The 15,787-nt window shown below is 30.9% G+C and overlaps 1 protein-coding gene across 2 annotated transcripts in view; it reads left to right on the forward strand.

Annotated features, from left to right (window-relative positions):
* Positions 1-15,787, forward strand: part of LOC113366119 (discoidin domain-containing receptor 2-like) — a 329,299-nt gene that overhangs the window by 276,367 nt on the left and 37,145 nt on the right. The window contains exons 4-6 of one of the 2 annotated variants that reach the window (XM_026607672.1): positions 6,759-6,946; positions 11,071-11,261; positions 13,129-13,336. In XM_026607672.1, the coding sequence (XP_026463457.1) occupies positions 6,759-6,946; positions 11,071-11,261; positions 13,129-13,336 (587 nt within the window). Of the gene's footprint in view, positions 1-6,754; positions 6,953-11,070; positions 11,262-13,128; positions 13,337-15,787 lie in introns of both variants that reach the window. The other variant, XM_026607671.1, reaches the window with a different exon arrangement.

Genomic DNA, 15,787 nt, shown 5'->3' on the forward strand with positions numbered 1-15,787 from the left:
TTAAATTAAATAAATTGTCACTTACACATGTGTGCTCGACATTCGTAATGATTGATTAAACATATATCCCGGGACAATCAAAATAATAATTTCGTATGATATGACATTTATCACCCTTTGCGTTTGATATCATATAGGCTTCGATATCCGTGAGTCGAACACGTTTTATATAGGGATGAAAAAAAATTCGATATTAGGGAAAGTGGTACTTTTGGTATGAGATTGTAAAATACAAGACTGAAGTCGGTATTTATTATGTGTACTAATAGTCGAAATCTTACTATATTATAACCATGACCTATAACTGCCAACTGAAGTCGCACTACAATATCCACCACAATCATATTATTAATTTTAAATTTAATCGAAATTGTTTCCAACTCATGCAAAAGTCACTCATTTATCTAAACGTGCCTTTTTCGATATCATAAATGATATTAACCCTTTTGTATAAACTATATTACTAACTAATATAGACTATATAATTTATAACCTCTGCTATAAAGTTTCTTGTTAGACCTACAAACAGTTAATATTATTATTTTTTGTATTTTTTTGTTTCACGGCATTGGAAGGTCTATTGATTTTTATTGTATTACCCAAAAACATTCTTCATAATATTTTGAAATTTAAAAAATTTTGTACATCACGCAAGAACACCATTTTTGACAAACTTGATTAAATTTTTATCTTATTTTTATAAGATATATTAGGTATTTTTTTGTAAATTTGCAAAGATGGGATATTGATATTTTTGTGAAAGCATCTATAATGTGAAGATATGATGAAACCAAATATGAAATTAAATCAAAACTTGATAATTCTCTAATTATTGTGAACTTTCCGGTAAGTGTAAATAATCGATTTAATCAATAATCATTTTTTGACATGTTAATGATCTACTTTTCCTACTTTTCTACTTCATGACCAATCTACCTGTTTACCAGTCTACCTGTCTACCTGTCTACATCCGTAACTATAAAAAGAGCTGCATCTCTAAAACAGCTGGATTTGCATTCACCAAAATGTAATCAATTCAAACAAGTACAATAGTAAAAAAGCAAAATTATTTTTGAGTCATTCTAATCGGATGCTTCGTTTTCTCAAAAACTGCTATTTTTTCACTTTTTGCTCTGTATTGCCGGAACGTTTAGACCTGCCTTTGATAAAATACACCAAATACATATACATACACACAAATACATCCTTTTATTCGAAGGTATACCAAAATGTTCAAGAACTTTTGAAACATAAAGATACGTAAAAATTTTTATTTTTGATTTTATTGTGATTACTATAACTTAAAGAAAGTTAAAAATAATAGAGATGAAAATAATATTATTATTGAACTTGGCTTGTTTGTGATTAGATCAGTTAATAATTAAATAAAATAAAAAATTAATTTGAAATTGTGACTTTATATTAGCATTACTGACAAGAACAGCAAGAATAATCTTTGGTTCTTGTTTATAATAACATGTTCGAATAATAGTGCAATTGTAATTCTGTTACCGGTTTCTATTCCTCAGCCCTAGTACGCATAGGTGTATTATCTATTGGAAAACGGATCTCGCCTCGATGTTTTCATAGCCCTTCGTATTAATCCCTTATATGTGTGTACCATAGGAATTAGTACCGTGCCAATTAACTGTAATAATAACTTAACCAACCAGTCCGACCCGGAATCAGCCACCTGCTCGGCACCGCCAGTAGTTGTGGAACGCCCATGAAGTTAAACTAACGCAGGTCTCAGGGATGAGCTCTCTGGATACTCCTGGGGCAGTTTAATCCCTTCGAGGCATTGTTATAATTATAAAATCCCGAACCCTTTTCACTGTGAGACGAGTGCGCCATTCTCAAAGTTGTTTTGTGTCTGTGCGAATATCCACCCATTCTCGTGCATTTTGTATAATTGTTTCGTTCGAGAGCGCCAAAAGCAAAAAGGTACATTGTGTGTGATCAAGGATAAAGAATCGCGGAACGGTGATTTTTTTAACCCTTTCAAAGGACATGCTTTATTTTTTATGGCGGACTGATTTTGTTTGTATGGACCGAATGTAATAAATTAATTTATAGGGCGCCGTATTTTATTAAGGGAAGGAACTACTACATATTTATAAATATATCGATATAAATTTTTGGGCTTGAAGAACTACAATGAAATCAGTAAAAAAAATTTATTTTAAGATCTAAATATTCGTGGTCAAAAGTTCATATTTTTAAAAAAATTATAATCTTTTAAAATGAAGTAATTTCTAAAGAAACTGGCAATTAATCAGCAAACTCTAGGAAAAAAATAATTCAAGCATGAGTTAAAATTCTATTTATTGATGGTTAATAATCGATCTTATTTATAAATTTTATTTTATATGTTCAACTAATATCATGAAATTATCTTTGTCCTTTGCTTTTGTAACCGAAAATCATTTATTTAAATTGTAGACAAATCATTTCTGAAGAAAATATTTGCTATTATTGATTCATATACAAATAAAAACTAGTTGCATTTGGGCAGACATGTATACATGTAGACAGGTAGACACGTAAAAAGATAGAAAAGTAGAAAATATGAAATGTAGACTGACATGCAGGGTGGTAGTTATACCTGGTAAACATGTAGACAGGTAGGCAGCTAGACAGTTATGCAGGCGAACAGTTAATATGGTAAAAACATAAAAAATATGGCATGTAGACAAATAGATTGGTAGAGAAACTGATTGGCGAGTACACGTGTGGACAAGTAGGCAGGTAAACAAATAGATATATTGACGGACAAAAAATCAGAAATGTAAACAAGTATACAGCTGAACAAGTAATCAGGTACACTCAAGTAAATATAGAGAGGTAGGCAGGTGGGCAGGTAGACAGGCAGATCACATATAAATTTAAAAAAAGTTATTGAATAAATCGATCTTAAATACATATCAGGAAGATAATGCAGTTTGCCTCAAGAAAAAATGCGACTTATAACTAGAAATAACAACAAATATACAGGTAGACAAGTTAACAGATACACAAGAATAAATAGTAGGCTGTTTGACAGGTAGATCGCATATTAATTAAAAAATATTATTGAATAAACCGACTATTAACACATATCGGGATGTTTATGCAACTTTATACAAGGAAAAATGTCACTTCCAACGAAATAGAAATTTTGGTCTAGGGTGCTTCTTGTTAAGTTAATGAAGATTGAAAAATCATCATATATCGTGTTTCGAACTAAAAAAATTCATCTTTTTTAAATTAATAAGAACAAACAATTTGGTTCACTCTAATTTTTTTTGACATACTTGATTCATACAAAAATTAGTCTGGCTATTTAATTTGCTTTATTGTAACAGTAACTTCATTATATCATAAATTAATAATTTTCGTTCATTTTAATATAATTATCTTATTTAATCCAAATATCACATTCCGACCCTCAGTTCAAGCATCGCATCTTAGCATTTAAACCCAGAACACAGTGTCTGTTTTAGTCTGAGAAAACTACCCTTTCCTGTCTGCCTGTTAGCCCGGGGTAATAACATTTCTTAATTTATGTGTTCTTGTAATGAAATAATATTAATGAGAGCGCCTGCGGGAGATGTATGCGTTTCCTTTCAAATAGTAGAACCACGGGGTCGGAACGGAATTGTATCGAAATTGCTTTCGGGTAAGATGATAGATTGATAAGAAATTAGTGTCCTTACTGATAATATATTATGAATTCGAAAGAATAATAACAGACACTGTTTAGTATGTGTAATGATTTATTGGGTAATAGCGATACGGGGAGGGTTGGAATATTGAGGGTTGGAAATATATTGTGTTAATTTCTTTGTTAAGTATGTTGATTTATTATTTTAATTTTGAAGTATTTTCATGGGTAATATTAAAATAGTATGGTACTTACAGTAAAATATTTTATTGTTTGTGATTATCAGAATTTTTTTAAGTGTCCTACGGTGTCTATTCGAGCAAAAACAATTAACAACATTATTTTCGAAGCGTTGTTTAATATTTCTTGAGAATTTTCACAACGCAAAGTGGTATCATTCTTTTGTTCGGAAATAATCGCAATTAAATCGAGAATGATTTTTTTTATATCTTTTCTAAACATTTTGGCCTACCTTAGAAAAATTGATGTATGTGTGTGTGTGCGCGCGCGCTTTTGTGTGTGTGTGTGTGTTTGGATACAAATTTTCGTTGACGATTTTGGAAGCACGATTCAAGCAATTTGAACTATTCAAAAAACATTTGATTCGTATTGATAAGGAGGCATGCTGATTAGTTTTTGGAAAAGTGCCAAAACTGGTTATTTTGTTTTTAAGAGAACGGAGCGTCCGTTTTTAAATAATTCAAAAAACATTTTATTTGTATTGACAAAATGAAGAACCAACTGAATATTTGGAAAGGTACATCTAGCGGTTTCGGAAATCGAGTAATAAATGTAAAAAATGCCATTTTGCGGTTTAAAATGATCATTAGACATATGCACATCAAATTCATCAGATATTTTATAGAAATTTTAATGATAAGTATAAATTTTTATTACATTTCTATGGGTTCTGTAATATTGTTTATCCATTAGACAGCAACGCGGCGCTTACGCGCTTCGATTCTTTGTTTATACGCGAAAAATGTTCTGAATTTCCAAAATATGAAAAAAACATTTCAAAAATTTCAATATTCTCAAATCAATTTTTTAAAAGTTTTATCGTTTGAATCTTTTTTGAAAAATTAAATTTTTGGTACGGGAAGTACCAGCAATTTGCCTTAAGGCACGATGTCATGCACCCTTTATAATCTGTTTATATTGATTTTATACATTACAATTAAGCATGATTCTGCAAAACGTCCCTGAGACGTATTCGTCTCATGAGAAAATTATTTATATGATCAGAGATCATAGTTTTATCTTGATTCTCATTTTTGGAGTCATGCAATTTATATGAGTGAAACAGAATAGCATCTAAAAAAACTCCTGAAACAACAACACAAGAACTCTAAAATTAAGAATCAAAATCAAACATGTTTCTTAAACTATGGGATTTGTTGAAAACGCAAAAATATGATCCCCTTGTCATATAATGTTACTGCATATTTTTTGCAACTTTTGTCTGCAAATTTCAAAGACTTAATGAATTGAACCATATCTCCTTTACTCAAAAAGCATAAATAATTAGCTACAACATTAACAATCCTTTGCCACTCCATATGGATTACCATCTCATCCCATCCCATCCCTTACCATATGGGCCCATTTGATGTCCTTTGCCCGGCTCATCCCTTCACGATGCCGCCAGCATGTGATCCCCACTCGAGCTGGCTGGTCCGTTGTCTACCATACACACAATATACAATATACCGATGCGTATATTATTAATCATGTTGTTATTTCACGAGAGGTGCGACAGTATGAGGTAGGTGGCTGATAGCCAAAATGAGTAGCAAAATTGCCCGAATCATAAGCACGGGGTGGCAAATGCGATGGCATCAGGTGTGGATGTAAAAATTGCACCCCCGTCTAGAGGGAGGCTTATGATAATAATTGAAGTGCATACGGCTCGCAGTGGAGTGATATTCTGAAGGGTAAACGTTAATTGAAGATGATTATTTTGTTGTGAAAATAAATATTAACAATTGTTTATATAATTCGTAATTTAATTTCAAATGATTGTAATATGTATTTTAATCAATGCAAGTTTCAGATATTTTTACTATATAGGGAATATATAGGGAAGATGGCCATCTTTGAATTTTTGTCACTTTTAATTTGAAATGTGAATTTATTTTTGTGCTTTTTATTTGAATCATTGTTCATTGGTTTGATGTAAAGATCAGCTTTCACACAATTATTGTAGTTACCAAATAATTACCACACATTTGTTTTAATTTAGATCAATCTAATAAGTTCATAAGAAGTGGTATGATAAGACAAATTTCTTTTATAAGCAGAGATAATGATTTATGGAAAATTGTGACTCTATGTAAACATTAATTGACAAGATATCTATAATTTCCGTCTGAAATCAAAGACTAGGAATAAATATAATTAAGAATGTCAAAGTCAAACTTCTTCATTACATTGATATTTACAAAATTTGAGAATAATCTTCTATATATATATATCATGATGACATCATCTGGCGATTATTTCGCCTGAAATATTTTCATGTGCCATATAGAAAATTACACTTATTAGGGGTGTTACGGATCAGAATACGAAACACATGTTGTCTTATTTGTGACTCAAGTGTCGAATATTACTGAGCAATAATGTATACTTATAATATTGTGAAATTACAGAGCTGACATGCAATGTGATGTAAAATGAAAAAAAAATCTATAAATTATTAGCAATGAATATGTATATCACTTCATATACTACATATCTGATATATGTAAAAAAAATATATTTTTTACTTTTTTTCATTTAGGAGTTTGACCAGGGGGTCATTTAGCCCTTGAATACAATTATTAGTCAAAAATGAACATATAATTATAAAATTCTGCAATCCGCAAAAAGTTAAATATTGAAAATAATTATTATGTATGATCGATACCAAATACATAGTCAATGTAAATGTAATCTCAATAATCAAATTTGATTATGATAATTACAAATGCTCCTATCAATATTTATATTTTATTACCAACGTTTTATTAATATACCTAGTTATAATTTAATTTATTTTGAGTACGTAGTATGCAATACCGTTACAAGCATTTTTTATATTGATATATCATGATTTTTTTTATTTTGCAGAAAGCTTGCTGCGTTACACTGCCCCCCGTTCACCTGATATAGGACCCAGTGGGGCGTCTATCCAGGATTCAAGTTACGATGGTCCTGCCTCATCGCAAAGGGCAAATTTTGTAACTGGAGGCCTAGGTCAATTGACTGATGGTCTGTTTGGCGACGACGATTTTCTGGATGAATACAGAGGACCCAACAGTGGCACAGGTAAATACATAGTAGAAATTGAACTAGTGGTGCATTGCATTGTGCATTAAGGTAAATTGCTAGAACATCCCGTGATGTAATTTAAAATTTCCAAAAGTTATAATTTTTTTTTGAAAACTTTGAATGAATTAGATTTTTGAGAATTTTGAAGTTTTTGAAAAAAATAGATTTTTGAGAATTTTGAAAAAATTAGAGAGAAATGTTTAATTTTTTTTTTTTAATTTTGAAATTGTTTGAAAATCTCTTTCAAAGAGATTTTGCTGCGTACCTGATTTATCTTTGAAATGATTGTGCCTGTCCAGAAACTAAAATGCATGTGTTCCCATCAATAGGAATCGAATGTTGTTTGAATCACTCAAATCGGTGAATCCGCATTCTCTGAATCGTTGACGAAAAATTGTTAGAATACAATATTGTGCCCAATTAGTGTCTTATTAATTTTAATTTTTTAGAACTAGATATTAATAGCTTAGTCTACCAAAGCATAAGAAATCGAAAATGTTTATTAATATAATTTATTAGACTATTCAAGTACAAATACGAATTCAAATAGTTCCCCGATGATTTTTATATCACATGTCATAAAATATTCGAATCAGATATATGTTATAAACATAGCATTAAATTTATTTCCTTCACATATCCTGTAATGACAAAAACAGTATCGTTATCGTTATTTATACTTTTGTATCGACTATATACGAGGCGATCTATGGCAATTGTGTTTATCTAACCATTGTAGCGCTCGGAATGAACCGTATTTCAATATGCTTTTGTATTTTTTTTTAAATGTTTGTTTCATATTTCTCTTTCTCCGAATATGTTTCCTGCATTTTTCCGGTTTTGCGCATAACGTTTTTCACACATAACGCGCCCGTCCTGTGTTTTTCGCGCTCCTCTATGATGTGTGTGAGTGCGTGGCGTAGCATGTTGTGTTTAATTGATTTTAACACACGTAAAGCTCTGGTGTCCGTGTTTCTGTAAAAGTTTTATCGTAAAAAAGTGCTGACTGGCAAAATTCGCATGTGGCACGGTACACATAACTGTGTAGATACACAAAAGTTTAATTCTAACAAAGTGCATAAAAAAATTTTGCTCTTAGGTGGATGTAGCAGCTAATGAAATCATGTGCGTTGCAGGATAATATTATGTTTTATGTTTTTTATGAAATGTGTTTTCTGAACTTATGTTTTTTATGATGAACGTAACACTTTAACCGTATATCTGATCATTTTTGACTGCCGAATGGCATTTCTATTTTATTTTTTTTCTTTTGATTTCCGAAACCGATGGACCTGCCTTCTCAAATATATAATCAGTTCTTCATTATGCCAATACAAGTAAATTGTCTTTGAATTGTTGTCTCCTTATCAATAGGAATCGAATGTTTTCCAATCGGTTGATATGTGTTCTTGAAATCATCGACAAAAAATGCATTCGCACGTACGCACACACACACACAAGCATACATTCATTTTTTCTGATCTATGTCAAAATGTTCAGAAACCTTTGAAACGTGAAAAAATATAAAAATTGTAGTAAAATACTATCAAATAAAATAAAAGCGTAAAGATAACGTATAAAAGTCAACAAACAAACAATAAAAATCGATAAAAATTATCATTTTCAATCTTTACCCTAAGGGAAGTTAATAAAATTTGTATCAATAGTTTTTTTTCTATTGGTTTATTATTAACTAAATTATATAAGCATCAAATGCAATACCGGTTTATCGGTATACCAATAATCGATATACAGTCTAAATTTGTTGCAGTATTAATAATGGTATTTTCCTTTAAAATATCGGTGTTTTTGGTATTAAAATATAAACGCTAATTGTTACATGTTGCACTTGTGTTTGATCTTATAATTATTTAAAGCAAAAGTTTCTTCAGGCCGCTCTAATGTATAAACAAGTGTTCTAATATTATTTCGACCAGTCTTTAAACTGAATATATATTACTTACCAGTGATCTTTACATCGTTACAATGAATAAAATCAGGCTAACATTTTTTTTTATTTACTACTATATTTACTACCGTCCAGTTAAGGATATTTAATTTTGTTTGTTTGTTAATTTAGATTTGTCATCTATAATAATGGAAATGGATATGTTGCGAAAACAACTCACGACTAACAAATAATAATGTTTATTTCCTTTTATATAAAATCGTATGCCATAAATACTCAAAATCAACAAAATAAATCTGGGCAATTTTTATCTGTGTTCTAAATTTATACATATTAATCATAATTACTAAATATTTTTGTTAATAAAAATTTCATATAAATATTTAACAGAAACGTCAACAAGTGTAGTGTCACAAAGAGCTTTTTTAGCTGCTCAACATGTAAGCACTTAATTTTGTATCTTTTTCAAAACAGTCATAAATGAAGAAAATAAGTTAATTATCAAAGATACCCTTCAGAGCTAAAACGGTTTGTTTAGACTTTTTTAATTAAATTATTATAATAAATTCATAGATAATGATATATTAGGATTTAAAAAATAGTAAATTTATATAAATCTGGCTCCTTTATGAAAATATGCAAGTTTTATTTTTTCCATTTTACACCCCAATACCACGAATTTTGCTTAACCAGTATCCCATTTGCTTTTATGCGTAACAAGCATCATTTTTACGCATGGTCATATTTCAAAAACGTTTTAGCGAACATTCATATTTTTTCACGCACTTTCACTCTACATACGCTTTTGTAGTGTCACAACCTTCAACCAAGAGCCGAGATATCTGAATTCCTCCTGCACCGTTATTGCAGGCAATCGAGCCGATATTACATTTTTCGTTCAGTTATTTTTCTTACAAGGCTATGCATATTTTATGGATTTTGCACGTTCATCGAAATAATAACCAGGTGTGTTTGCTGTAGCCGTTAAGAGCGCTCTGGTACACTTTCCGAGCGCGTGAAAGCTTTTGCTAGAATAGCTATTTACCTAATGGTAATAGTGTGCGCCGTGTGCTAACTATGCGCTATTTAATTATTAGCTGCAATAGAATAGACCCAAAATGCATTTTGATTCTAGGGCAGTCTAACTAATTAAACCTATAAAATGAGTTGAAAAAAAGATAATAAATATATATATATATATATATATATATATATATATATATACCATATGATACCGAGGATATCATTCCTAACTTCATAGCCTTCATAACCTTATCCTTCATGACCATTATTCATTTGGTTAGCACCATTGGCCGTTACATTCAAACTTATTCGAATATATATAGTTTGTCATTCTCGCTTTGAACCTGACATCGGCTAGCAGCGATGTCCATTTTCACTTGAAATGCAGATTAAAAATATGTTTCCAATTGAAAATAGCCCATTCCGGGCACTGGGACATGAAATGACAATTAGTCCAGTCATTTGGTCGTTTTGCCGGTACAGTACTCCGGGAATTCTGAAAACTGGTAATCTTATAGATTTCGAGGTGCTCTTTACGAAAATCAACTTTGCCACCTCAAATTTGAACGACAAGTTGCCGCCATATTGAAAAAATGGCTTTAAAAAACAGCTTTTTTAAAATATCTTTTTTCTGGCTCATTCTACGATAAAAGTATCTATGTACAAATTAAACTAGAGAAAACTTCCTACAATTCTTTAGAAAACCGTTTTTTTGTAAAATTGATAGTTTGCGAGTACGGCCGCCTCAAAGTCTTTGCTGCTCTCGCCGTAGTATCAAATCTCTCCATATATGACAGCACTTTGAACTTGACCACATTGCTTCTAATAAATAAATATTTTCAATGTTAAAATAACCGAATAAGATCTACAAATAAAATAAATCAAATATTTTTCTGTTTTTTTGCTGATTTTTTAACACTTCAAGCTACTTACTTATAGCTACTTTGCCATTGAATAATAATTTTTTTAAAGTAATTTTTTGTCCAATTTATAGTTTCTCAAAAAATCTTATTTTTTCAAAGTAAATTTTTTTCAAAAAATGTTAATAGTTTTTAAAAAAATAATAATTTTTGGTACGGGAAGTTCCAGCAATTTGCCTTAAGGCACGATGCCTTAATTGCCTTAAGACAGAATTCCACTTACAGCTAGTTATGTCATAATTAATGTTTTATTTTTTTCCCAGGGAGCAGATGGGTGGGTTGGAGCAACGATACCACGGTTTCATTAGACTTAGAGAAGAATCTAGTTACCACTGGTATTCCCGGCGGTTCCAGCAACAATGGAGGGCTCGAGTTGCTTTTTGAATTCGACGGCCCCAGAGAATTCACATCAGTTCATCTGCACGTGAACAATATGTTTACCAGAGGAGTTCAGGTATGTACAACATTTTTAATTATTATAGAAAAAGAAGCATCTCACGTTTGATCACCAATATAATAGGATCGAAACTATATCAAAATTCTGAGAAATAATGTTGCTCGATATAGAACTAATGATTCACATGATCCACAAGTACTTGGGTATACTTGTTCGAATACAAAAGTACCACTTACTTCATTAAATTTGATAAAAACGTCATCCAATATAAAACCATATTTAAATACCTTCTGCTTCATCTTGCTACTTAATTTTCCTCCTTATTGTATATTTCCATCAAATTTAAAATGAATTCACAGCAAAAATAGATTCGACATGCATTATTAATCACTTAGTTATTCTTCCAGATATTTTCCCATTGAATTTTCTCGACTTTTCAATTCAGAATATCAAACAATTCAACTGCATCGTAACGCAGCGGAACACGGTAATCAAATAGAATACTTTACCTGTTTTTCTTTCGGTATTCGCATCTTTGTTTTCATCGGATATTAAAAATTCTGTAGCTTTTTCGTTTGTCTGCCTATCGAGAGGGAGCATATTCTCGATTCTCGTATTTTTTGCATAAAAATTTAATGAGCATAAATAAAATATTGCGTTTCATTCGCAAGAGAGCGTTGTATACAAGTGCTTTCTTTCTTTCAGATATTACTCTCTGAAGTCGTAACCTATTATATTCCACGGCAGTATTTGTATTTCGTTTCACGAACGATGTATAATATTATGTTGTGCATATAATATTATCGTATATTTTTCATGCTTTTTGCCTTGCTTTATTTTCATTTGCATTTTCCCTCGCAATATCTGGATTAAGGGCGACGTCGGGAGTGACCTTTATAGTTCACTTTTTAATGACAACCATATACATTAGATAATCTACATGAATATTATGTAATAATCCATATAAAATTAATCTGGCCATAAAAAATCAAGTATAATTATATCTGATATTGAATTTTGACGTCACTTTTTGCACTATATAATTTTCACTCATGAGATTCAGTTACAGGTACTCATTTGATATAGCATTTAAATTAATTATTTCGGCCTCACCATAAAGTGTAATATAATAATTGGAACAGAAGACATCAAAATTACTCCCACTGGCATTAATACTTTTATAATAGTAACTAGTTGTATAAAATCCACAGTCAACGATTGCGATTCACACTTATTATAATTCGTTTATATACTTGTAGGCGTCCCTAAATTAATTATAGCATTGATATTAATTTTCAAAATGAATTATAAGATATACCAGTAATTTCAAAATTGTTTATCTACAGTACACACGAATTTTGAAAAAATGTTATAATAAAATTGAAAATATATCTTTGACTGTTTTTCCTACCTCGGCGCTTACCATCGTGTATTTTGTGGTGTTTTTTCTCAGTTTGCTCATCCTTGGCAACCCGAAGTTGACGTGATATTTTGAGTGATAAGTTTATACGGAGTTTATCATAATTTATGAAGTTTACAACATGGATGTTCGCTTTGAATATCCTACGTATAGAAACCTGTGTACTTTGATATATGCAAGATAAACTGGAACGTTCGATTTATTATGTAACTTTTGTTACGAAAGCAGAGTGTGTATATTATTACATCGACACGTGGAGATTACTTTATAGAAGGTGCTATTTATCTCTGCAAAAAGTTTGCAGATTTTTCGAGGACAAGATGGATTGTGTACATTTTTAGTTCGTGGATAAAATCTTTGAAGCATTGGAGATTCTTAAATCTGACCTAAAAGATAAAATTGCTATGGAATTTATAAAGTACAAAAAATCATCCATAACTTATGCTTTAATAATTTTATTTATAGCCCAATATAAATTAATAAAATTAAATTCATCTATTACAGATACCATCTTCAATTTCGTTCTATTTTTCATTGGACGGAGAACGATATCAACCAGTGGCTGTCGTTCATCGACCAATACAGGACCGAACTGGTGAAAGTTCTAGAAATATTACAGTGCCCCTTCAAAACAGAGTGGGTCGTTTTGTCAGGGCCGAATTGGAATTCAGCTCGCAGTGGATACTGCTCAGCGAAATAACATTCGACTCTGGTAAGTGATAATATAATTTTTCAAATATTTTTATATGATTTTTAATGTGATCATTTGCATGACACGTAGATTGTATAGAAAAATAAGTACCTATATCTGAGAAACATCTTTCCGAATTATCTAAATTGTCCACATTCTCGTGCACGCATTTTCTAAGTGTTTTCTATTATCTTTTATGTATTAAAAACAGTATTGTTTATGATATGTTTTGTACGTGAATATGTCGCACGTATACTGCGCAAACATGATTTTCATTTTTCGATATTTTCCTTATCGCTTTAGGCTTTTAACTAAATTGCGTATTTCGTGTGACACCGACATTATTGGAAAGAATTACGATATTTTTAAAAGTTCAGGCTTAGAAGATTGAAAAAATTCTACTAATAATTGCGCATGTAAAAATATCTCGAAATTGAATCTATAAAATTTTATATTGTCAAGTCATAACTAGACTTTAATTAGTTCTGCGCAACCGCTGGACCTGCCTTTCCAAAAATTTAATTTTTCATTCCTCCAATACATGAAAAATCTTCTCTCAAAATCGAATTGACTTTATTTGCACGTTTTGCCCCGAACCTTCGGAACGGCTGGACCTGCCTTGGCAAAAAACAAATCAGCACGTCTCCCTATCAATAGGGATGAATCGATTCGGTTTATCCATGTTCTCGAAATTGTCGATAAAAATTATATTCGCACATACATACACACACCCACACACATACACACACACGTACGTCAATTTTTTTTAAAGTATGCCAAAATGTTCGGAAGGTATTGAAACGTAAAGGAAAACGTAATGAAAGTTAGGAAAATGTATAAACATTTTAATTTTCGATTTTTTGGCGATTACTACAACTTACCCTACGAAAAGTCAATTACCCTCTGGGAAGTTCACGAATTAATTACTTTGTTAAAATTAATTATAAAATTCAAGCTATCAAGTCTATTTGACACCGAGTTGAATAAAGATTAGTGAATAATAAATATATAACGAGTGTAGATGGCCGTGCTCTTATGTATAAATAATATAGTCGTTATCCCCCGGGAATGGTCGAATTAAGATAGCTAATAATTAATTCGGTAGCATTTCGGTACAATGAATTCTATAAATACAAGAACGGCAGTATTGTACCGACGTAGCACACAGCATCCCGTACACAATGCACCTGTTCGTATACAATTTTAATTTACTTATCTATCGTTGGATTGCGCTCTCTTTTGTAAGAAGAACACGCACCATCGCGTGCTTCTTGTGTGAAATACTGCTCCAGTTCTTTTGGCAAAAAATATTGCAGAAAGTTTGCGTGACCGGCACTAATCTAATTTGTAATGAACGGTCCTCAAGATGCTTACAGAGAGAAGCTATTTCTAAATAATAAAATAGATACGACCACATACGGTTCGGGGAATAAAAATTCATTGCTACTATCTACTAGTAGATATCTATAAATGAATTTGTATTATGGTATAATTTTGGAAACATAAATTGAGAAGCATAATTTATGATTTGAAAATTTTTACAATTGTACTTGTAATTCATAACATATTTTGTACTTTTATTAATTAAATTAACTTACGTTTAGTACAGGGCATAATTTGTTTTATTATTTTTAAGGAACAGGGTAAAATATTCTTCTGATTCGGGCATTTTTCATTAAATCAAGATTTGTTCTACGATGTAATTTTATCAGTACGCATACAACATTGATGCCGGTGATATATGTGTGTGCTTTTTTGTTTGGCGAAGGAAATGCATTTTTGCATACCAGACTAGGTCTATTGTCTGGGTATGTCTTACTCACTACGTCCGTTACCAGTATCAGTCAAATTAATAGCGGATTTTTTTTGTTATATGATACCAAATTGTTTATTTGTATCTGATGAAATAACAAATAAATGATTTGAAAAGATATCAATGGTAATAAATTTTAATAACTGTATCTTTTCAACAGTATGAGCTATAAGATTCGAATTTTGCATTTGGTATGCCTTGTGTTTTAGGATAGTTTTCCATTTTTAATTTCTTAATAGTAAGCAAAATTCTAATTAAGCTAATTAGAGTTTTTTGAGTGTTCAATTGTAAATTTTAAACCAAAACCTTATAAAAATGAATGAAAAAATCCAAATCTAATATAAATGTAATTATATTGTTTTCCATCAGCAAATAATATTTTACGATGATTGGCATAAAAACGCCAAAAACAGTAAATTATGTCAAATATCGCTCCGTGTAATTCTATAAAACCAAGCCACAGCAATTTCATCTCGAATCATGTAAGCGTCTTGTTTGTTTCGCGTATTTCAAAAAGTTACTTATATCCGTCATCCATTTATATTTATTCTTTAGGCGATTACGTGTAATGTTATTTTATGCAAAATAAAATAAAAAAAGCCAAAATGTCTGTTTTGCTAGACGTGTGTCACGCGCAAATGCTGCGGATTCGTATTTAA

The sequence above is a fragment of the Ctenocephalides felis genome, unplaced genomic scaffold (genome assembly GCF_003426905.1).
Source record: "Ctenocephalides felis isolate EL2017-DRISC unplaced genomic scaffold, ASM342690v1 CF-g0.4_SCAFFOLD_01170, whole genome shotgun sequence".
Classification (NCBI taxonomy): domain Eukaryota; kingdom Metazoa; phylum Arthropoda; class Insecta; order Siphonaptera; family Pulicidae; genus Ctenocephalides; species Ctenocephalides felis.